Source organism: Macaca fascicularis, chromosome 7 (assembly GCF_037993035.2).
Source record: "Macaca fascicularis isolate 582-1 chromosome 7, T2T-MFA8v1.1".
Taxonomy (NCBI): domain Eukaryota; kingdom Metazoa; phylum Chordata; class Mammalia; order Primates; family Cercopithecidae; genus Macaca; species Macaca fascicularis.
This window is the reverse complement of record NC_088381.1, coordinates 42601028-42625104: the sequence shown is the minus strand read 5'-3', so window position 1 is coordinate 42625104 and position 24077 is coordinate 42601028. Positions and strand designations below refer to the sequence as shown.

At 50.6% G+C, this 24077-nt stretch overlaps 1 protein-coding gene and 1 long non-coding RNA gene across 47 annotated transcripts in view; one reads left to right on the top strand and one right to left on the bottom strand.

Annotated features, from left to right (window-relative positions):
* Positions 1 to 24077, top strand: part of MEGF11 (multiple EGF like domains 11) — a 391182-nt gene that overhangs the window by 283889 nt on the left and 83216 nt on the right. For all 46 annotated transcript variants that reach the window (XR_012415082.1, XR_012415083.1, XR_012415084.1 and 43 more), the window contains 2 exons: positions 20252 to 20498; positions 21856 to 21976. Coding sequence is in view for 37 of the 46 variants with exons in the window: in XM_073996090.1 (XP_073852191.1) it covers positions 20252 to 20498; positions 21856 to 21976 (368 nt within the window). In the remaining 9 variants the exon portion in view is untranslated. The remainder of the gene's footprint in view (positions 1 to 20251; positions 20499 to 21855; positions 21977 to 24077) is intronic.
* LOC135971826 (uncharacterized) lies at positions 7317 to 22624 on the bottom strand. Its single transcript, XR_010588124.2, has 2 exons — positions 22499 to 22624; positions 7317 to 7535 (listed from the first exon to the last, which is right to left on the bottom strand). It is a non-coding gene; the product is annotated as an uncharacterized lncRNA (long non-coding RNA).

The window sequence follows — 24077 nt, the reverse complement described above, 5'->3', positions numbered from 1 at the left end:
CCCAGATCCAAGCTCAGGCCCAGGCCAGGCTCCCACAGTAGTGATTCCAAGTTCTCCTTGGTCCACTTTAAACCATGAGGCAAAAACTTGTCTGGGGCTCTCCTGGGCTTTGTGAGTGATCAGACCCCACCCCTGTCCTCACCCCTGGAGAGCTCTGCCGAGGAGCCTGCCTCCTGTTTGCTCATTTTAATAAGATTGTTCTCTCTCCTGAGCCTGAGTGATGACAGGTAGCCAGCTAGAACTAACTACAGTGTTAACTTTGCCTTGAAATCCTCTTCGAGCTCTGTAGCTGGAGACAGCTTGAGCCATGAGCTCATTAAGCAACAGAAGCCTATCTCCCCACCACCAAGATGCAGGCAAGAAAACCTGTAATAGATCCACTTTTACACTGAGTCGAAAAGATCTGTGCTCACCCAATCCCCAACAACTTGCTTGGGGTTGGGGTGTGAAGGGAGGGGATTCCATTTCCCACCCCCAGCATTCAATTACCTGCCAATTAGGCATCGAAAGGTCCCCCATCCCCCTGCCAGCCCTGACCCAGAAGAGGAGAGGACCGCAGAGCTCTCAGCCCAGGTTCAAAGGCCTTTTGATTGTGCGCCTGAGTTTATCCCGCTCCTTTCACTCAGGGCCTGGCTTCCTTTGAAAGTGAAATGTTTTAAAAGGAAGAGAAAAGAAAACCCTACACTTCGGGGAGGCCCGCTGGGACCCACTTTGGTTCAAACGTCCAGTTCAGACGGCCTCCCAGCTACCCGCCTACATCTCCCGGCATGTGAGTCTGGGACAGCCTCACCTAGTTCTCCCACCTCCACCTCTTCAGCACCCAGCCATTGAGGGGAGGGAGATGAGAGAGAAAGATAAGTGGGGCAGAGTAAAGGAGGTGAAAATGAGAGTGAGGCAGCGGAGATGGAAACAGAGACAGGTAGAGAGAGAGGTAGAGAAATAGAGACAGGTAGAGAGAGAGGTAGAGAAATAGAGACAGGTAGAGAGAGAGGTAGAGAAATAGAGACAGGTAGAGAGAGAGGTAGAGAAATAGAGACAGGTAGAGAGAGAGGTAGAGAAATAGAGACAGGTAGAGAGAGAGGTAGAGAAATAGAGACAGGTAGAGAGAGAGGCAGAGAAATAGAGACAGGTAGAGAGAGAGGCAGAGAAATAGAGACAGGTAGAGAGAGAGGTAGAGAAATAGAGACAGGTAGAGAGAGAGGCAGAGAAATAGAGACAGGTAGAGAGAGAGGTAGAGAAATAGAGACAGGTAGAGAGAGAGGTAGAGAAATAGAGACAGGTAGAGAGAGAGGTAGAGAAATAGAGACAGGTAGAGAGAGAGGAGAGACATCAGGGAAGCTGCTTCTCAGTCTCCTGTCCTCCCAGGGTGGGGATGAGCAGCAGAGTGACGACCACATTTGCAGTATTTCAGCTTCCAGGGCACCCAATGCTTGGCTGTGACAGCATCCTCTACCTGGCTCTGGAGTGCAGAGGTTTGAGGCCTGAGGGGCTCCTAATCCTTCCAGCTTGGGGAAGTGCCTATTTTTCCTCAGTTTCTAAGTGCCTCTTATTCCTCTCTCCTCCCTTCCTTAGCCAGACAGAGCCACAAGGTACAGATGTTCAGGTTGTGCACTGCATAGAATAGACACAGAGAAATTTTCGTGGGGGCGTGTGGATGTGTGGGGGGACTCCAGCCTTCCCAGCAGCATCCGAGAGTAGCAGGGAGCCTCTCCAACATGCACTTACTGGCACACACTGCTGGCAGCTGCTCCCAATCCTCTTTCTAGACATCCTCTGAGGCCAAATTTCTATCCCCACATGTCAGCTCTGAACCCGACAAGTTAGAGAATCTAGAGACTCTCTAACCAGAGTCTCCTGCCCAAGTGTTTCCCAACACACCTGTGATGCCATTTCTGCCTCCAGCCTTTTGCCTCCCAAGCCGCACCCCATCCTTTAAGCCCACTCTCCCTTCAGGCCCCACCAAGTCTCATCTCCTCCTAAAGCCTTCCAGCCCTGAGGCCATCCTCCTCTTCCTACCTCAAGTGCCTTCACCTCTTCCTGGGGGCTTTCGCTTCTCCACTTTTAGTGTGATTGATCCATTGTCTTCTTGTGGAATAGTGCCGCCCATAGGTTGTGAGGACCTGAGGACCATGCCATTTTGTTATCCCTAGCTTCTCTAACCATTTCCTATATGGAATTTGCTGATGAATTATTCATTGAATCAACAAATATTAATATCATCCCCTAATACACATCAGACAGCATGTTATGTTGGGATTGTCTATACAGTGGGGAACAAAACAGACTTGGGCCCTGTAGCTGGTGCTTTTGCTTTTTTTTTTTTTTTAAGAGGCAGTTCTGTCTCTGTCACCCATGCTGGACTGCACTGGTGCAATTATGGCTCACTGCAGCCTGGAACTCCTGGACTCAAGCAATCCTTTCACATCAGCCTTCCAAGTATCTGGCACTAGAGGTGTGTACCACCATGTCCAGCTCATGGACATGAGCTGTAGAGACAGGGTCTTACTATGTTGCCCAGGGTGGTCTTTAACTCTTGGCCTCAAGCCATCCTCCTGTCTCAGCCTCCCAAAGTGCTGGGATTACAGGTGTGGGCCACCGTGCCGAGCCTGCAGATGCTTTTGATTCCCTAGACCACTCAGTGCTCACCTTTACACACCAAAGGCTGCCCCCAACAAGCATCTGTCACTCCACCACAGAAGGACACACAGAGCTAGCGGGGAGCACCCAGCACCTAAGCTGCCCTTCACCAAGGACAGGATAGAGAGGCTGATGGATAAATGCCCTGGCTTCCTTGCCCTTGACTGGGATAACTGAGGCGGTGGTCTTCATAGTCTCCCAGAGGTCCAGTGGGTTAAGTAGCACTTGTACTTCATCTCCCTTCCCTTCCCTGTGCACTGCCCCTTTCCCTTACCTGGCTTCCTGGAGCTACCTCAGGGTCTGCTTCTGGGGAAGCCCAACCAAGTGCCTCCCCTGAAGGAGTTTACAGCCAGCGGATGATGATAACGACCTACTGTCGATCCTGACAGTAATTCTGCTACCTAATTAATTTACTTACATATAGCATGATGCCTTGGTCATTGACTTTATTCATTCATTTATCTCCACATTTTCTTGAATGTTTTGTCGAAATGTAGTGCCGAGCACCTCCTTCTTGCCAGGTATTGAATAAGGTACTTTTGTACCATATACTGATGACAACCCTATCAGACACACAAGAGCCCGGAGAGATGAAGAAGCTGAGACCCGAGGAGTGAATGCTTCCTCAGGTCATACGGGTGGTAAGAGGCAGAGGTCTGTGTGATTCCAAAGCTCGGGGGCCTGATGGGTCAGCATCTACCTTAACCCAAGGCAAAAAGGAGTGGGCACATGAGGTGGGGGAAGCAGGAAGGTTCTTGAAGCTTCTCGAAAGAGGAAACATTAATCTGAGCCTAATTAAGGATAAGGGGGCTTTTAGAGGATGGAGAAGACCCCCTCATGTAGCGTCTGCAGGGTCTTTAAGGAGGTGATACTGGGCAGGTGCAGTGGCTTGCTCCTGTAATCCCAGCACTTTGGGAGACCATGGCCAGAGGATGGCTTGAGCTGAGGAGTTTGAGACCAGCCTGGGCAATGTAGGGAGACCCCATCTCTACACTTAAAAAAAATAGCTGGTCATGGTGGTATGTGCCTGTAGTTCTAGCTACTCAGGAGGATCAAGGATCACTTGAGCCCGGGAGGTCTAGGCTACAGTGAGCTGTGTCTGTGCCACTGTGTGCCAGCCTAGGCAACAGAGCAAGACCCTGTCTCAAAAAAAAAAGAAGTGACACCCACGTGGAGGACAAGCTTAGTGCTTTGGAAGAGGCTGGGCCCTGTCAGACAGAATGAGGGGATGCTGAGGCCTGGGCCACTTCTACTAAGTGAAGCTCATTAGATCCCCTCCAAATTTCCAAACCCCTGAGAGCTCCCAGGATGTTCCAGCAGCATAAAATGTGGAGGTCCTGCTTAATGAAGCCTCCTGCCATTGTGGGCCACGCCTGAGGTCATGAGAAATCCTAAGGGTCATTAACCTCACCCCATTTGCTCAAGTGCTAGTGTGTTCCTTGCTGGGTGACTGATGAGGCCATCAGCTCCCAGAATGGCTCTGGCCCTCCCCACACCCAAACTTCCTGCCACAGCTCTCAGCTGTCTGCGGGGACCGACCACCGCTGTGACCTGCCCTCTTACGTCTCCAACTTCTGGCAAATGCAGCACCCGCTTTTAGTGATGGGTAAGACAGATTTCAGGAATCATCACTTGGCACCCAGAGACATAAATAACAATGAGGGGAACTATATTTAGTGAGGCCTCCGCTGCTCCTAAAGAGCGGCCCTGTAATTTAAGAAGTCTCAGTTTCAGTGCAGCTGTCAGCACATTTTCTGAATCTCCTGGATGCACCGAGCTGCCCCAACTGCTCCTCCTGCCCTCACCTGGCTCTCCCATGGCTGTGTCTTTCTTACCTGCCAGGGGAGCACATCTCACTGGCACTGGGCAGTGTCATGAACAGATCTGAGAAGTGGAAAGACTCAGCCTCTCTCTCATTCAAGTGAGCAGGCCCTGGCCTACCAGGGATGATGATGAGCTGCAGAGAGGGATCGACTCCCTCTTAGACCAGGGTTGCAAGTCCTGCCACAGGGAAGTCCTGCTTTACTGCTTTCGTGAATTCATGATGGCATGCTTAAAGTGCTTCCCATTGCTCTTAAAATCCCAGCTCCCTGCTGCGGCCACACATCACCTGCCCTCTCTACCCCATCTAAAGCCACCTTTCCCTCACAGTGCCCTCCCCAACCCCTGCCTGTGCCTTGACTCTACCAAGCCTTTCCCCACCCCAGGACGTATGCCCGGGCCCTTTCTTCTTGCTGGAAAGCACTTCTTACCTCCTGCTCTTCCCATGGCCACCTCCTCATTCTTCAGTTCTCAGTGTCCGGGTCACCTTCTCAGAGCAACCTCCCTGGCCTCCCAATTGAAAGGAAGTCCCTCTCATTGTTTTCTATCAAGCTCTTGTTTACACCTCTATACCCTTACTGCAACTTATAATTATATACTTACTTGTTAATTTATTCACTCATTCAGCAAATATTTATTGAGCATCTACTGTACACCAGACACTGTTCTAGGTGCTGGGGATATAACAGTGAATAAAACAGAGCCCCTGACCTCATGGAGCTGACATTCTAGTAAGAATCCCAGACAGTAAACAAAAGGATGAAAATAGGTAATACAGTGATTACATCGTATTAGATAGAATAAGCACTTTAAAGAAAAAAATAAAGCCAGGGGATGGGGAAGAGAGCTTGGAAAGGGTAATCCAAGAAGACTCTAAGGACACAGTGTTTGAGCAGAGGAATAAAGGCCTCGGTTTGCTTGTTGTCTCACTTTGCTGCTGGGCTGAGAGTTCCAGGACAGGACCATGGTGCTCTTATTCCCCACTTCATCCCCAGTGCCTGGCACATAATAGGAAAACAATCAAGTCTTGTTGAGTGAATGAACAAATGACCCGCCAAGCCAATCTCCTACTGCCTCAGCAGAAGTGTCCTTCCTCGGCTTCATCCTGGCAGATCCCAGGAGCAGCCAGTCCCATCCTTTGATAATCACTCTCAGTAGACAGGACGGCCATTTGTCACTCATTCTCAGGCCTCCTTTGTCCAGGGAAACCAGGGGTCATTGTCCAGCGTGATGGATAGAGTATCCTCTGACTGGCAGGCCCAGCTGGAAGCTCCTCTCAAAGTCCCTCCCCCACCTGGGGACAAATGGACCACGACACAAATAACATAAATAGCAAGACAGAATTGAGGAGGTCCCCAATTCCAAAGCGACGTGCTTCCCGCTGATAGGTGGAGCCCATGTGAAGTGACTCCACTGGGGAAGTGGCACCATGGGGAATGCTGGGTGGACCTGGGGTCTCAACTCTCCGACTTACCAGACCAGGGGCCTTGGACAAGCTGCTTCACTTCTCCGGGCCCCAGACTATCCATCTGACCAGTGGAATGACAGTGTTTGCTCTGGTCATCTATAAGCATAGAGTAGCTATGGAAGCTCAAAAGTATGCTAGACAGTGGCTCATGCCTGTAATTCCAGCACTCTGGGAGGCCGAGGTGGGCAGATCACTTGAGGTCAGGAGTTCGAGACCAGCCTGGCCAACATGGTGAAACCCTGTCTGTACTAAAAATACAAAAATTAGCCGGTTGTGGTGGCTCATGTCTGTGATCGCAGCTACTCAGGAGACTGAGGCAGGAGAATCACTTGAACCAAGGAGGCGGAGGTTGCAGTGAGCCAAGATCGTGCCACTGTACTCCAGGCTGGGCGACAGAGTAAGACTCCATCTCAGGGGGAAGAAAAAAGTGCTCTAGAGATAAACAGGGTATTCCAAATAGCAAGTTTCCTACAGCATGCAAAGGATAAGTTCATTGCACAAGAACTTGGAAGAATGTCTTATAGAGTGAGGCAAATGTTCATTTGCTGTATTGGTTTGGAAATTCTATTCCTGCCTATCATTCAATGGCAGCTGTGAGCAGAGGTGCCCAGCACTCATTTGCGCCCCACACTTTGCTTTCCACCTTTGGACGTGCTCTTCTTATCCCTGCCCTACGGATTCCCCCAGGTGACTCCAAGAGATGGAAGGCATGTCAAGGAGCATCCAGTGTTAGGGTCTTTATTTTACAATGGAAAAATGAAACGCTAAAGAGGGGATGTGTCTTCCCTAAGGCCACCCTTAGGGGCCTGGACTAGGACCCCAGTGTCCACAACTCTCAGATGGGGTAAGGGGCAGGGAGGGCGGAGCCTTCCCCAGGACTCGGGTGACGTGTGGATGCTCAGGCAGGTCCCTTACCTCTCTGTGCCTCAGTTTGCTCATCTATAAATGGAGATGATGGGAGAATGCAGTAAGATACTACTTGTACAGCCCTTGGACAGTGCTTCACATATAGTAGGGCTCACTGTGTTTGCTGCCACTGCCCTGGATGTCCTGGATACAGCCAGCAGGTGCCAACCCACCAGGCAGCTGGTGTGGGCACCCTGCTGTGCCAGTGAGGAAGCCATTTGAATATCATCCTTGGTTATACTTATCATCCCCGAGTGCCTGGTCCCTTCAGTGGCCCAGCAGCCTCTGGGAGTCCACAGGGCTTCCTGAAGGAGACAGAAAGGACAGGAATCTTGCCTCGCTGGAGTAAAACCACCTGCAAACCTGTCTTGATGGGCTCTTCGGCTGTCCTCTGACCTGCGTCTAGCCCAGTGCTATTCAAAGTGTGCTCTCTAGACATGCAGTCCAGGGGCTGTTACTGGCCAATGACGAAATAAGTAAGAAATTGAGAGTAAACATTTAGCAACCTTTATAGTAATTTTGACATTGCTGTCACAGCCACGCACATGGCTGGAGGGTTCCTCTCATTGAGCAGTTTTGTAGACGAACTTGGGTGTTGTCAGATGTTCATGATGAGTCCCAGGTGATGTAAACATCATAGGAGTCATGCTCAGTGAGGACCATATGATGGATTGGAAAACAAAACAGGACACATGGTCTTTCCCTGTGGAGAGTTTGGGAAGCAGTGGTTTAGCCTTCCCAGGCCCTCTGCAGCCCACCCAGCCTGTGCACACGCCTTTCCAGGCTGCCCTGCCAGCCCTGCACACTGCCTCCCTGTGCTCTTACCGGCCCCTCCACTCAGACTGTCTTCCCTTGCATTCCCACCCACCAGAATCCCATTCCTTCTGCAAGATCCCAAATCCAATCCCACTTATTACACAGGGCCATCCTGGGTAGATTAACCCCTTCCCCATCATACCCAAGCTCCCAATGCACTTTCACCTCTAGCAAGTCCAGCCTTCAGCATCTCATGTGATCTCTGGCTGCTGCACTTAAGCCCCACCCAGTCTGGACCCTACATCCAATCAGTTCTTAGACCTAGGCCAAGGCAACTCCAAGCACCAGGAGCAGCAGTTGGCTCCAGATGTTGCCTTTGCCTAAATGAAAGATGGCTCAGCTGTGAATCCCTTTGGCTGGAACAGTGGTGGTGTGAATGCTGCTGGATGATCAGCAGAACCAGTGCACCTGCTGGTGGGAACAGCCTCCTGCCAGGCCTTTGGGGTACAGCATCGACTCCCAGGATGAGCAGCCCAGAGGGAGGATCCCAGGTTCCTCCTCCCCCTGGCCCATGGCCCCTTCTGGCTGACTCTCGGGTTGCCCACGTCCAAATCACCCTGACTTGCTTCACCTCTCCCTGGTGCCTGTGAACCCACAGATAAGCTGCTGGAGTAGCTTCAACACAACTCCTCTCCCACTCCTCTTTCCCACCCGGTGAGAAAGGCCCCCAGCTCCAGCACAAACAGGCAACAGGTGAGGCAGGACTTTGTCCTGAAATGTTCCATGGGCCCACCAGGGAGCCGAGCCTCTGCACAGCCTCCACTTCTACTGCACCTGTCTCTGCTTCCTGCATATTCTCTGTGGGGATGTGACTCACAGTGCCAGGTAGAAAGTCCTTTAGGAACAGAGACCCTGAGTAACACTCTAACTGCCTCCCCACAAGCATCCTCAGTCCCAGGCCCTGAAGTGGCTGCTCAGTGAGTGGGTAATGGAGAAGAAAGAACTTCCTCAGTGAGACCTAGGGAAGAACTTTCTGAGTGTGAGAGGAATTCAACACAGACATTTAAAGGCAGAAATTAGATTTTTGCACACCCTCCCCACTTTTAGCTGCTTAGTGCTTTGTCCCTGTGTGAGGATCCAGCCAAAAACACAGCGGCTCTGGAGCCCTGGAAATGGGAGGTCCGTGGCCCCTGTCACAGCCCAACCCCACTCCAGGCACAGGACTCCTCTGAACTCCATGGGCACAGTTTGGCACACAATCATCTGGCCTGATCCTGTTTTTTGCCAAGAGGGACACTGAGGTCTGGAAGAGTGGTGCCTTGACCACAGCCCATGACAGAGGCAGAGAGAGGCTCCCTCCTCCAGACCAGACCTCATGGTTTGAAGGAAGTCTTGGGGAAGGGGAATGATGGGGAAATGGTCATGTCTGGAGTTCACTCCTCACAGGAAATGGGCTCGGACCCCACAACTTCCAGTGCCATTGCCCACTCCGACTGTGAATTCATTTCCCTCGGAGCCTATGTGGCTGGGGAAGCATCACCAAATTCCCCTTGATCACTACCCTCTTCCTCCCCTACCCTCCCCCACACAGCCTGAGACTTGCTCAGGGACCCCAAAAGGCAAGTGAGGGGGCCACGTGGGGGAGGGTGCAGGGCCAACAAGGCTAGCCCGGGTGTCTCTGCCAGCTGCCTTTGAAAGGCTCTTCCAAAGAGGTAATTCCTTTGTGCACAGACATGATTTATGAGGCTTTCTAGGCAAATTGTGGAGATAAATGGTCTTTGGGGCTGGGAAGCTTCAAAGGCAGTGTGATGCAAGCAGATCAGAAGGAGCTGGGCCGCTGGGAGCTGGGCCTTCATTAAAAGCCTGTGGGTGGAGGGGAGGGCTTTGAGCAGAGCTAAGGGCAGATAGCTTTCTGGGTCCCTGGGTGCCTTTGGGACAGCCCACCACAGTTTGCCTGAGCCTCACAGACCTCATTGCTGTATTGTATAAGGTGAAAGTGCTGGGGTCAGGTCACTGAGGTGCATTTATCTGCTGGGATAAATGCCACAGGGCAGAGGCTGGGGGTGGTGCATGAGTTCTGATTTGGACTCTAGAATGACAGGGAGGACAGTGCAGGGTGCTCCTGCCGGGAGCCCAGGTAGGCGGTGCCAGCCTGTGTGATCAGCACGGTCTGGAGGCCTGGCAGGAGTTCCGGGAGTCTTGCTCCTCTCCTGACTCTCATGGGTGATCTGGACAGGTCGTCCGGCTCTCTGGGTGTCAATACCTTCTTCTGAACAAGGTATAAACGAACTCCAGTGCTCCAGCTCTGCGGTGCCTCCCAGGTCCTAAAGGTCCTCATCTCAGAAACAGGCCAGAGATCACACTGGCCGTGAGGTTGTGGGCAAGCCATCCAACCACACCTGCCCTTGGTTCCTTCCTCTGTGAAGGGGGAGAACTATAGCTATCCTGAGCAGTTGTGGCTTCAATTGAACAAGATCACACCTGCCAAGTCTCTCACACCTACTGTTCCTTCCCATTATCTGTCCACACAACTGTGGCATTCTACATCCAGAGCAGATGCTGATTTAAAGAAAAAAAAGTCCCTGATAAAGTCCCTGAAGTTGATAAATTTGACTTTCCCATCTTCCCATCTCCTCTCTCCTAAAGCAGGTTGATAAACATACACATACTCTGCTGAATCTGGCTTCCAGATCTGCTAATTGCCACTTGGATATTAACAGATAACGGAGATATTAATGACTGATAGTGCCTCAGGATGTGGCTAAACCCCCCCCCCCCCCCCCCCCCCGCCACACACACACACAGAGGCACAAACAGGGGGTTGTTTGCATTTTAATAGGGATTCCTGCAGTCCCTGAGGAACGGGGTCCTAATGGTGCAGTGCCAAGCAGGCGCAGTGATATTTGAAGCAGGGGCTCAGGGTTGGTTTTGATTCAGCCATCTGCAGGGAGATGCCAGCTCTGATAAAACTGTTCCTGAATCTCCCCACTCCCTCCTGAAATGTTGACGGTGACACTCCTGGTTGAAATGGACTTGGCTGCCTGGAGCTGTGGTGGAGCCTATGGCAATAGAGATGAGGAAGGTAATGAGCTGGAGCAACTGCCTTTGCTCAGGGCATTGAATGTACCCATGGCCTTTGTTCCCCTCCTGCCCTGCTGCCCGAGACACTGCCTGCTCCCAGGTCTCCTTGTCTCTAACCTGACAGCAGAGCGCCCTCCCAGGTTTTAGCAGGCAGCTAGTCCAGAGCCCCTCCATCACCCCGTGTTCTGACAGTTTCCCATTTGCTTATCTGTTTCTCAAACTGACTGCAGGTTTCTGAGCCCCTAACATGGTAGGTGCTTGAGAATTGTTTGACATTGAGCCTCTCATCTCATAATAGCTGGTGTGATGGGAGGCATAGAGCCCTAGATGAATATGGCCAGCTAGTTTCAAATGCAGCTCTCCAGTTTGTTAGCTGTGTGGTCACAGGCAAGTCACTTGGCTTCTCTGGCCCAGTTTCCTGACCTGTAAAATGTGGACGGTACACAAGATGACTGCTAAAGCCTAGCAGTAAAGAGTCAGTATATGACTCTCAACTTCGCCTTTCCCAATCAGGTGATGTTATCCACTGCCAGGGGATGTTTGTCAATATGTGGAGGCATTTTTGATCGTCACAATTGTGTGTGTGTGTTGGGGAGGTACTACTGGCCTCTCATGGGTAGAGGCCAGGGATGCCACTAAATGCCCTGCAATGCACAGGATGGTTCCCCATAGCAAAGAATTTTCTGGCCCAAAATGTGCTGAGGTTGAGAAGCCCTGATTTAGTTATTAAATGTCTCTGAACCTCAGTTTTCTCATTGGAAAATGGAATCATAGCCACATCACACGTGGTTTAACTCAGATCCTCTTTGGAATGAGGCAGAGTATGAATAACTGGCACAGGATTAGTAAGAACATTAGAGGAAACAACCCACGGGAGAATGCAGCTGGTCCTGGTAAGCTCTCGGGGTTAGGGTTTTCCCCACATGCGTGTGCTCACTCCATCCCTGCCACCCTAGGAGACAGGTGGGACATGGAGCCGCAGCCTCTGTGAATCCCAGCCTCCCCTTGGAGGTTTAAGGGAGGTATAGACGGTGTGGTTAAGTAACACTGAGTAACAAGTGTAATAAATAGATCACTAAGAGCTAATGATACATCATTATAATCCTGTGCTGTCAGCATCTTCTAGGCTTAGGGACTGTGTCAGGAGATTTGGGTTTTAATCTACCTTGGTCTATTAATATTTAATTCCAACAATCTAAGTGGCAGAAAGATAGGAAACTGAGTGATAGCTCAGCTCAGAGTTTGGGTAACCACCTCCAGGTTTTCTTTGTCATACAAACACACCTCCTATCCCTGTGCCCTCTGGCCTGTTTCTCAAGTGGGGACATTTGGCAACAGGGCATAGAATTACACAGCATTGGGACCTGAAGAGTCTCCAGCATTTACCTACCAGTGTTTGTTTCTTTCTTTCTTCCTTCCTTCTTTTCTTTTCCTTCTTTCTTTCTATTTTCTGTCCTTTCTTTCTTTCTTTCCTTTCTTCCCTTGCTTGCTTGCTTTTGGACAGGGTCTCACTGTGTCACCAAGGCTGGAGTACAGTGGTGCCATCACAGCTCACTGCCCGACCACCCAGGTTCAAGCAATTCCCCCACCTCAGCCTCCTGAGTAGTTGGGAATACAGGCACCTGCCACCACACCCAGCTAATTTTTATAATTTTTGTAAAGATGGGGTTTTGCCATGTTGCCCAGGCTGGTCTTTAACTTCTGGACTCAAGCTATCCTCCTGCCTCAGCCTTTCAAAGTGTTGGGATTACAGGTGTAAGCCACCACATCTGGCCCAGTATTTCTTAATGGAGACACATTTGGCATTTTTTATTTTTATTTTATTTATCTCATTTTTAGAGACAGAGTCTCCGTTGCACAGCTGGAGAGCAGTGGTACAGTCAAAGCTCGCTATAGCCTCTACCTCCTGGTCTCAAGTGATCCTCTTACCTCAGCCTCCCCAGTAGCTGGGACTACAGGTGTGCACCACCACACCTGGATAATTTTAGCTTTTGGTAGAGACAGGGTCTTACTGTGTTGTCCAGGCTGGCCTCAAATGTCTGATCTCAGTGATCCTCCTTCCTTGGCCTCCCAAAGTTTTGGGATTACAGGTATGAGCCGTTGCACCCAGCCAGGGTACAGTTCTAAATTGTGTACAATTGTCCCTGGGATTGTTTGTGACAACCTAAATCCCCCCTCTCCCATTTCCAGATGCTGTCTTGGGGAGGGTGACCTACTCCAGGCAAGAACTACTGATCCAAACCTGTCATTTTACAGATGTGAAAACAGAGGCCCAGAGAGGGGAGCAGGCTGCCCAGGAGTGCCCAGCGTTGGCTCTGACCCATCCTTCAGTGCTCCCTCAGAATTGTAGCTTAGGCCTGGAAAGAGTGGAGGGGCTCAGCCTCAGAGAACTTGACTGTGCTTTTACTGGGGCAAGTCACTTGACAAATGGCCTCGCTCACTGAGAAGTCACTTTATTTATCAGCTGGAATGGTTTCCGGCAGCTGCTGCTCCATCTCTGCCTCCCTGCCTGCTGCTTTGTAAACTCAGGAGCAATCCTGTGACCTGTCAGCTCTCGATGCTGCTTCTGCAGGTGGGGTGGGAGATTGGGGGCCACAGACCTTTCTGGGAGGGGCTATGACTGCATCAGGCCTTCCCATTGCTGGAGAGGAGAAAGGAGGTGGGGGCCTTGGCCCAGGCCTTAGCACAAGCTGGGGCAGCTTAGGGGCAGTGGCTTCCAGGTTTGTTTCCATCCCTTGACCTTCAATTCAGAGGCCGACTCCTCCTCCTTGCTGGGTCTCAGGATTCCTGTCTATGGAATGGGAAGGACTAACCTTCTCTCCCACCCCGCCTCCAGCCCAGCATCCTCCTGCGCATCTCCCTGAGAGGACCAGTGAGAAAAGAGATCATGGGAAAAAAGAGTTCTCACCTGGGGAGCTTTTCAAGGGACCTATGCTTGGGCCCTACCGCCCTAGACCAATTCATTTGGCATGGCCATGGGTAGAGCCCAAGCAAGAGTGTTGCTTCAAACTGCCCCAGTGATGCTGATCTGCAGCCAGGCTGAGAACCACTGTCTGAAGAAGTGAATCCTACAAGCAGCTGGGAGGGGGCTCTTTGGTAGCTGGGAGAAGGGCTGGCCAGGCACCTTCATCAGCACTGCTGACAGCTGTTGTGCCCCGCTGAGCTGGCTGCAGGGTGGGACCAGATGGTGGATGTGGGGAAAGTAAAGGGCAATCACAAAACAAGGACACACCTTAGCTCCTCTCTTCGTCTCTTCCTCCAGCCCAGAGAGACCCCAGGGCTAATGGGGCAGACAGGGCACAGGCACCTAAACCTTCCTATACAGTAGTGAGGGCAGAAAAGCAATGGTTGGCCACATTATTATTCCTAGTACAGTCCATAATGGCATCAAAACATATTTAGTTGTGTCCCTTTAATGAATTATCTTCAGGGACTCAAAAAGATGCTTATATCCCAGTGTTCACTGTTGTCTTGTACACAACAGTCAAAAGGTGGAACAACTCAGTGTCATCCACAGATGAATGGGTAAACAAAATGTAGTCTGTCCATACAATGGAATATTATTCAGTCATAAAAACGAATGAAGTCCTGATAACAGGCTACAACATGGATGGACCTTGAAAACATTATGCAAAGTGAAATAAGCCAGATACAAAAGACTGATATTCTATGATTCCATTTAGAATCTAGAAATATCTAAACAGGCAAATGCATAAAGACAGAAAGAGGGCAGGTACGGTGGCTCGTGTCTGTAATCCCAGCACTTTGGGAGGCTGAGGAAGGTAGATCAATGAGCCCGGGAGTTCAAGACCAGCCTGGCCAACATGGGGAAACCCCATCTCTACAAAAAAAAAAAAAAAAGAAAATTAGCTGAGTGTAATGGTGCACACCTGTAGTCCCAGCTACTCAGGTGGCTGAGGCAGGAGAATCACTTGAACCTGGGACACAGAAGTTGCAGTGAGCAGATATTGCACCACTGCACTCCAGCCTGGGGCACAGAGAGAGACTCCATCAAAAAAAAAAAAAAAAAAAAAAAAAAGACTGGTCACAGTGGCTCATGCCTGTAATCCCAACACTGTGGGACGCCAAGGCAGGCAGATCACGAAGTCAGGAGATCGAGACCATCCTGGCTAACATGGTGAAACCCCGTCTCTACTAAAAATACAAAAATTAGCCAGGCATGGTGGCGCACCTATAATCCCAGCTACTCAGGAGGCTGAGACAGGAGAATCGTTTGAACCTGGGAGGCAGAGGTTGCAGTGAGCCAAGATCATGCCACTGCACTCCAGCCTGGGCAACAGAGCAAGAGTCTGTTAAGAAAAAGAGGAGAGGAGAGGAGAGGGGAGGGGAGGGGAGGGGCTTAAAGGTTACCAGTGGGGTAGGGGGTGGATCTAGGGAGTTACTGCTTCATGGTTACAGAGTTTTTCTATTTGAGGTGATGGAAAAGTTTGGAAATAGTAGTGATAATTGGTACAACACTGTGAACATAATTAAGGCCACTGAATTACACACTTAAAAATGATTAAAATGGAAATTTTTATGCTATATATATTTTACCACAATAGAAGAAAAATCTGAATAAACAATAGATAATCTTAACTGAAGAGAATAAAATTATGGGAAATAGGGCCAGTCATGGAAAACCTCGGACCTACGCCCACCATTCACACATAAACCAGTCCCTGAATAAGGCACTTGCAGAAAATCAGTCTCTGCTCTCACCTCTTGGTGGATTTTCAAGGGTGGCTGTTGAAGCCCATGCTGGCTGCCAGCATACCATGTCCACCTGTAGCAGGTGCTATTATTATGGGTTGTTGTGAGAATTAAAGGAGAAAATTCACTTTGCACCTTTATCTCGTGACTTGGCATTAGTAACTGCCTGATCAACTGTAGTTACAAATTTAAAAGCCTGTCGGTGAAGAAGACAGTGGTGAAGCCACTTCCCCTTGTGGGAACCCAGGGGCACACTAAGCCTGGATCCTGGACCCCAAAGTCTGAAGGGGTCAGCAGAGGAAGGGGGTGAGTTGCCCAGCCTCAAGGAATAGAACAAGCCAGGCTGCACACTTCCAGGTGCCCTTCAGCCCTCAGTAGCTGCCCAGAGACAATCTAGCCACTTAAAAAATCAGCCAGGAATCCCAGCTACTTGGGAGGCTGAGGCACAAGAATTGCTTGAACGCAGGACATGGAGGTTGCAGTGAGCCGAGTTTGCACCACTGCACTCCAGCCTGGGCAACAGAGTGAGACTCTGTCTCAAAAAAAAAAAAAAAAAAAAAAAATCAGCCAAAGCCCAATATAATTAGGAAGCAGAGCCTGGGACAGAAAAAAAGAAATGTGTGAGGGGTGACATTCCAAGGCCAAATTGGTAAAAGTTTGCGATTCTCTGTGAAAGAATGCAAAGTCCTCTTGTAATTATAATGATGGTAGTTTTTAGTCACCTTCAGCAGAGTTGATAATTGACTCGCTGCAGCTCTGCCTCATTTCTCTGTCATTGCTGGGGAATGAGGTGTTTTAAGTGAATTTTCTAGATAACTGAAGCTTATCCCTGTGAACCCTTAACATTGTTTTTTTGTTTAATCACTCTGGGGGGAAATTTCTCTAGAATGAATTATACACTTCTCTGCTTCCTTAATCAGAATATTCTAAACTGAATGTAACTTCTTCCTGTCAATTTGGATATGAGAGGCTATTTGCCCCTATATTAATGGCTCCAAGTTGCTTTGCTTTTTTTTCATCTATAAATATTTCCTGTTTCCATGGTTTCTTACTATGACACAGTGCTCTTGCTCACATATTTTTAGGAGCCCCACAAAACATGCAGACATTGGCCAGGCATGGTGGCTCATGCCTATAATCCCAGCACTTTGGGAGGCTGAGACAGGCAGATTACCTGAGGTCAGGAGTTCGAGACCAGCCTGGCCAACATGGTGAAACCCTGTCTCTACTAAAAGTATGAAAAATTAGCTGGGCATGGTGGCAGGTGCCTGTAATCCCAGCTACTCGGGAGGCTGAGACAGGAGAATTGCTTGAACCCAGGAAGCAGAGGCTGCAGTGAGCTGAGACTGTGCTACTGCACTCCAGCCTGGGCAACAAGAGTGAAACTCTGTCTCAAAAAAAAAAAAAAAAAAATGCAGACACAAACATACACATGTGCATATACACACACACTCACATGCCAGTCTGTGTTGTGAGAAAGCAGAGTGCCAGGCTTAATAGAATTGTGTTTACATGTCCTTCTATAATGCCCTGAGCCACCCTTATTAGGGCACGTCCGTAGTGTACCATGAATGCTGCTCCAGCATTTCTCCCCCTGCTAGACTGTGCACCCCAACAGGGCAGGGTGCTTTCTGGCAGTAGCAGGTCCTTGGTAAATGTTTCTGAATGGACAAGCAGAAGAATGAAAACACCCAGGTGTTACCATGTGGACTTTATGACAACATTCTGGCTTCCTTATCAGAAGGCTAGTTTTGCTTCCTACTGGGGTTCGGCTGTGCCAGAAAGAACAGAGGTCATTTAATAAGCAAAGCGTAACTGTATGCTGTGAGATGCACCAAGAACAAACTGGCTTTTGGCTCCAACAGTTTCATACAGAACCAAGGTCTCAGGGCCGTAACTGCAGCCCCAACAAAGGAAGGGACTTCCTTGTGCTGGATCCTGGGGTGGTTCATAGTGATGAACAGAGAAGAAGTGGCTAGTCTCTGTGGTATCCCTGACCTGTGCTTTGTGGCTGCCACCTTGTCCTCAAGACCACCTCTAAATTTCACTCCCTGGACTCTTCCTCCAGAAAGTGTCCCAATGACCTGCAGTGGGGAGAGCTAGAACCAGGAGACCTGGACTTGCTCCTGCTGTAACCTCGGGCAATCACTTAACATCTCTGACCGTGTATTTCTCCATCTGTCAAATGGGAAAATAAGAAAACCTAACTTACATGGTTGTTGTGAGGATTAAATTTATTCATGTATATAGCACTTCTAGGATGCTGCCTGGCACACAGGGAGCTTTTAAAATGTGGTTGTCTGGCTGGGCGCGGTGGCTCATGCTTGTAATCCCAGCACTTTGGGAGACTGAGGCGGATGGATCACCTGAGGTCAAGAGTTTGAGACTGGCCCGGCCAACATGGTGCAACCCCGTCTCTACTAAAAATACAAAAATTAGCCGGGCATGGTGGCATGAGCCTGTAATCCCAGCTACTCGGGAGGCTAAGGCAGAATTGCTTGAACCCGGGAGACAGAGGTTGCAGTGAGCCGAGATCACACCACTGTACTCCATCCTGGGCAACAGAACAATACTCTGTCTCAAAATAATAAGTAAGTAAAATGTGGTTGTAATTATTATAATACAGTCACAACATATGGACAATAAGCTATGTGAATTAAACTACATGTGCTTGGCAACTAAAAGAGAAATGGTACCATAGATGATTCTGCTGGTCCTCCTGCTCACTGAATGTGTGCCCCAGAGACAGGATAAGGTAGGAGGTGCTGGACTGCTAGATAGTCACTCTCTGTCCTGTGAGCCTTTATTTATTAATTATTATTATTATTACTACTACTATTATTATTTTGAAACGGAGTCTTGCTCTGTTGCCCAGACTAGAATGCAGTGGCACAATCTCGGCTCACTGCAACATCTGCCTCCCAGGTTCAAGCAATTCTCCTGACTCAGCCTCCCAAGTAGCTGGGACTCCAGGCGCACACCGCTACGCCCGTCTAATTTTTTGTATTTTAGTAGAGATGGGGTTTTACTGTGTTGCCCAGGCTGGTCTCGAACTCTTGAGCTCAAGAGTTCCACCCACCTCAGCCTCCCAAAGTGCTAGGATTACAGGCATGAACCATGGCGTCCAGCCTTCTGTGAGCCTTTTTCAATGTGAGTGGAGGCTGTAGCTATAAATGGACTTAATTTTTGCTTTACTCACTAATAGCAGGTGGAAAATATAGGGTGAGACTCACTCATAATTTGGCAACTCAGTTTGTGTGTATGAATACTTGGGGCACAGATGAAGAAGGGATGAACCAAGATAGGGTAACGGGGGTTCCAGGCCTTGGTGGTTCTGTCTGCTAAAGGATGATGGGCAGGCTCCATGATATTGACCTCTTGACCTTGGTCAGCAGGTGGGAGGGACATGTGGGGGACTGGTGGGGCTGATCCTTCCACCAACCTTCAGCCCCCAAAGACCACACGTGCTCACTGACCACACTGGAACCTTGTACCCTTGTACGTGCCCAACGTTTGAATACCGCTGTATCTTTGCTTATATTGAGCCTACCCAAGTGACACCTTCCCAATCCCACTCACCTGGCCCCTTTCCTCTCTGAGTGTCTAAACCCTAGAAATCTGGAGCACAAACAGCAACAGATAATCTTGGTGACCGGCCATTCTAGTTTGCCCAGGACTGAGGAATTTCCCAGAATGTGGAACTTTTCGGTGCTGAAAGCGATGGTTGCTCACCCTATTAGGCAGACAAGTGAGACATCCTTCACAGCCCACTTGAGATGACTTCTGTTTTAAGAAGTCTTGCCTGATCTCCTTAGCTGGAAGCAATCATTCTTTCTATCGAACTTCTCCCAGAACATTATGTGTGCCTGTCCATGCCTGAACTCCACACCCCAGTCTCACCCCAAACTTTGAGTGAATGAGGCTGTAACTGAGGACATCTTGTTATTGTGTGTCCCGTATGCATCAGGTGAGGGTCAGAGTGGGAGGTGGCAGCAGGCTGGGTGACCTCTCTGGGGCTCTGCTATTCAGCCCCTTTCCATAGCTGTAGAGTGTGAATTTCTTCAAAACTGGCTCAGCTATCACTCCCTGAAATATTTAATTACATGTAAAGATCTTGAAGGCTATCTGTTACTTCCCAGGGAAGCATTTCTTTTTCCTGCTCCTTCTGAAGCTGGCTGCTTGGAAAGTAATGAAATTGAACTGAAGCCGAAGCAACCAGCAGGCGTAGCCATTACTGAAAGGAAGAAGCATGAGGAAGAGATGAAAAGGGTGACAGGGAGATGGAGCCAAGGGAGGGGCAGGGAGTTACAGGAAATATTCCCAGAGAGTGAGTGAAATGCAAAAGGTGAGAAAACCAATGCGTGTGGAGAAGAGGGAGAAGGGGGCAGGAAAGATAGACAAATGGGAGCCGGACTGGGCTGGGTCCAGCAGGCCCCCAAGAAGAGAAGTAGGGTCACAGAGAAGAGGGGTGGCAGATGGGAAGAGAAAGGGCCGGGCAGAAAGGAACAGAGACAGGCAGCCAACCAAGAGCTTAGCAAAGACAGAGGGATGTAAACAGCTTGTGGCTCCAGAATTTCGATCAGGAGTGGGGGATTTAGGGCAGCCATTTGGTTGGAAGAGAATGGCCGGACCAGGAGATGGGTTCTGAAGCTGCCTTGAAGAAACAAACGCTCTGCCCTTCTTAGCCTGTGTAACTATTTGCGTGGCTTGGTGGAAGAACTGATGGAGGTTATGAGGCGCCAAAGCTTCCACCCAGGCACCCCTTGCTGCAGCCTGTACAGGGAGGAGCACTGCAAAGATGGGAAGGCCGCACGGGCATCGGTTCCTGGCCCCTGCCCCAAGGAGAGCTGACTGCCCCGTCTCTTGCAGGCTGCGACAGCGACCACTGGGGGCCCCACTGCAGCAACCGGTGCCAGTGCCAGAACGGCGCCCTGTGTAACCCCATCACAGGCGCCTGCGTGTGCGCCGCCGGCTTCCGTGGATGGCGCTGCGAGGAGCTCTGCGCGCCTGGCACCCACGGCAAGGGATGCCAGCTGCCGTGCCAGTGCCGACACGGTGCCAGCTGCGACCCCCGCACCGGCGAGTGCCTCTGCGCGCCTGGCTATACCGGCGTCTAGTGAGTCATGCGGCAGGGCCCGGACCACCGGGCGGGACCTGGAGGGGCGGGACTTGGAGGGTGCGTGGGTGGGGAGAGTGGAGGGGTGTGGAGGGGCTGGGGCGGGGCCTGGAGTGGCCGTCTTACCGCAGCTGCACACCCAGCCCTGGGCTCCTTGTGGGTGGGCTGGCTGGTGGGACCAGGAGGGTTGGGATAGTCTTGGCTGTGAAATCTCCTGTGAGTCTAAATGCCCAGGCCTCACCCACGCAGGTCTCAGATTCCTGCCTTCCAGGACCCCGTTGACTGGTCCTTCCTGAGACTGCCCGAGTGGGCGCTCCCTAAAATCCTCCCAGGAGGCCCTTCCTAGGAGAGACAGCCCTTATCTTGGAAGTCTCTTCTGACCTTACCCCATATGATGCTGCTCACCTGGGGCCTTCCCTTCTAGGGCATTTGGGAGAGGTGTGACACACATAGAGAGAGGTGAGGGTCCTGGGCAGATACCATGTACAGATTTGGGAGGATTACTCCGCTGTTCCTCTCCCCCACTTTCTCTCCCGAGACACCGAACAGCCACTCACTCCAGTTCCCCGCAGAATAGTATTGACAGGAGACCTACAAGACTGCTTAGCTGAGACCCCCTCAGAGGCAAGATTGAAGTTCTCCTCCCAACCCTGTAGCAGGCTCAGTGGCCTCTCCAACAGCCTAGATCCTGAAGGGTGGCCAAGGACTCTAACCACAGAGACGTTGTTGATTGAGGGTGTTCCCTACCCCGATGTCTGGTCAGCTCCCAAGTTCTAGTGAGCTAGAGGCCAGGGCCATTGGATGAAGGCCCAAGACCAAGACCCCATGCAAATCCTGCCCCACACTTCAACAGCGCCCAGTCCCTGCACATGAGCCTGTCATGGGAGCTGGGAGCCTTCCCGAGCCTGGAAGGAACGTGCTCCAGATTCTTCCCCTCTCTGAGTCTAGTCGGATTCTTGAAGACGGGATCCATGGGCACTTTTCAGTGCCTTCATTCATGGGATTACTTTGGCCTGGCATGCCCTTCCTTCCATTCTCCTGGTGAAATTGACTTCACCTTTAAGGCCCAAGTAAAATGTCTTCCTCCTCGGGAAGCCTTCCTCAGCCTCCTCCCCAGAACAGTCTTCTTTTACACTAAGAACACTTAAGTCCATCCCAAAAGTATTGGCCCAAGCACCCTACATTCCAATGTATTCAGTCTGAGCCCTGCTTCCCCCTCCTGGCCGGGAGCAGGACTGCAGCTCAGCTGATGCAGATCCATTGACTGTGAAGGAATTCCTAGTGAACCCTGGAGCACTGGGGCCCTGCCACCTGATCTGAATGCTGCTGTGTCTAACACCTCTGCTTCTCCATGCAGCTGCGAGGAGCTGTGCCCTCCTGGGAGCCATGGAGCTCACTGTGAGCTGCGCTGCCCCTGCCAGAATGGGGGCATCTGCCACCACATCACTGGCGAGTGTGCCTGCCCCCCAGGCTGGACGGTAGGTGGGCCCAAAGGATCTGGGTGGGGCACTGTAAGAGGACTGAGCATTCCTCACTCACACACATCTTAAAAGGCTAAATTGGCTGGGTGTGGTGCTCACGCCTGTAATCCCAGCACTTTGGGAGGCCAAGGCCTGCAGATCACTTGAGGTCAGGAGTTCGAGACCAGCCTGGCCAACATGGCAAAACCCAGTCTCTACTAAAAATACAAAAATTTGTGAGGCATTGTGTCATACATCTGTAATCCCAGCTACTTGGGAGGCTGAGGCACAAGAATAACTTGAACCCAGGAGGCAGAGGTTGCAGCCAAGATTAAGTTACTGCACTCCAGCATGGGTGACAGAGTGAGACTCTGTCTCAAAAAAAAAAAAAAAAAAGTTATTCTCCCACTGTGAATACCCTCCCTCCTATTTAGTGATCCCTAGGGCATCACTAAATGCTGCCAGTGGTGCCGTGGACACAGCTTTGAATCCCAGGTCTGCCATCTCTAAGTGCTGTGTGGCCTCAAGCAAGTTACTCACCTCTTTGAGCCTGTGGTCTCTCCTGTCCAAAGAAATTGAATTCTTCTTGTAAGATTAGCTCTGTCTTTGGGTATAAGCACCCACATGAGCAGCCATGGGCCCTGGGCCAGAGGTGGCAGAAAAGGCTGGGAAAAGAGGAGAAACAGCAGGTATGGATGACCTGAATTTATCTAACTTTGCCCCCTGCACTTGCACACACACACATTCTGATTCTGTGGGCCCCAGAATCTGTATTTTAACAGGTACTGCAGGTGATTCTGATGTAGCCTCAAGCAGCCCAGGTCTCATGTCTGGGAAAAACCATTGTGGGAAAGGAGGATAAGATTTGTAACCTCATGGGCCTAAATTCAGGTCTCACAGCCAATGTTGACCCTGAAAAAAGCCTCAATTACTCTGCTTCCCCAAGTACAAAACTGATATAACAACAGTGAGCCCTGCCCTACCCAGCTGCCATGGTTGGTGGCTGGCTCATGTGAGGCTATGCATGTCTAAAGTCCTTTGCAAACTCTGAAGCCCTCTACGATGGCTTGATTTCTATCCCTGGGTGCCATAAACCCTCCACAAGCCTCCTTTTAGCCAACACACCCTGCCTGCCAGTGCCTGCCCCACAGACCAAGCCCTTAGAGGCAGTGAGTCAGCTGAAGCTGACCTTCCTGGGCTGCGTCCCTGCCTCTGACTCTCCAGTAACATGCTCTGTTTCAGGGGAAGCTCAGCGACACAGTCCGCCACCTCCCCTGGGGCCTGAGGCTTTGCAAAGCCAGAGAGGACAGGGCTGCTGAGCAGAAGCAGGATATTTTAGGAGGCTGTGAATGCAGAGGTCACAGGGACAGATGGGAGGACACCTGCAGGGCCCATCGATGCAGGCACAGTCTTGTCAGAATTTTTTTAGGGCAGGAAAAGGACCTTGGGGACCACTTGGTCCCACAGCATCCAAACCTGACTGCACACCAGAGCTGACAAGCAGGTGGCGGGGAGTTAAAATACAGATTCCCAGGCTGCGTCTGTGACCTCCTGGGACTGGGGGATCTCTATTTTTAATAAGCTCCCCAGATGGTTCTGAGGCAGCCAGTCCTGTCTGCAGGTCTGCATTTGGAAAGAATTAATCCAGACCATAGGACTTCCTTCTGTGTTTCACAAAACCCTATGGTTTCTTGTGGGAGAACTGGGGCAGGAGCCTAATCATTAGGAATCTGGTGCCCACCCCACCCCCACCTCTCCATTTTAATCTAGTTTCTATAGTGAGGTGCTCTAGGTAAGATTTCACATATAAACAGGGTTTCCCAGCTTTAAGAGATTTGGATCCCACTGGTCTGTCAATACCTTCCTTTCTCAGATGAAGAAGCTGAGGCTCAGAGGGGGTAAGGGACCTGTTCAAGACCACACTGGTGGTTAGGAGTGAGGTGGAGCTAGAATCCAGGTCTCCTGACTCCCAGCCCTTAGTGTCTGTCTGTCCATCTGTCTGTCTCCTCTGAGGAAGAAAAAGGGACTGCTACCACCTCTCCCATACCTGCCCATTTCTTCCACCCTGAACCAGTCTCTGGAAAGACCCTCTCATCTCCAACCAGCTTTCAGAAATCCA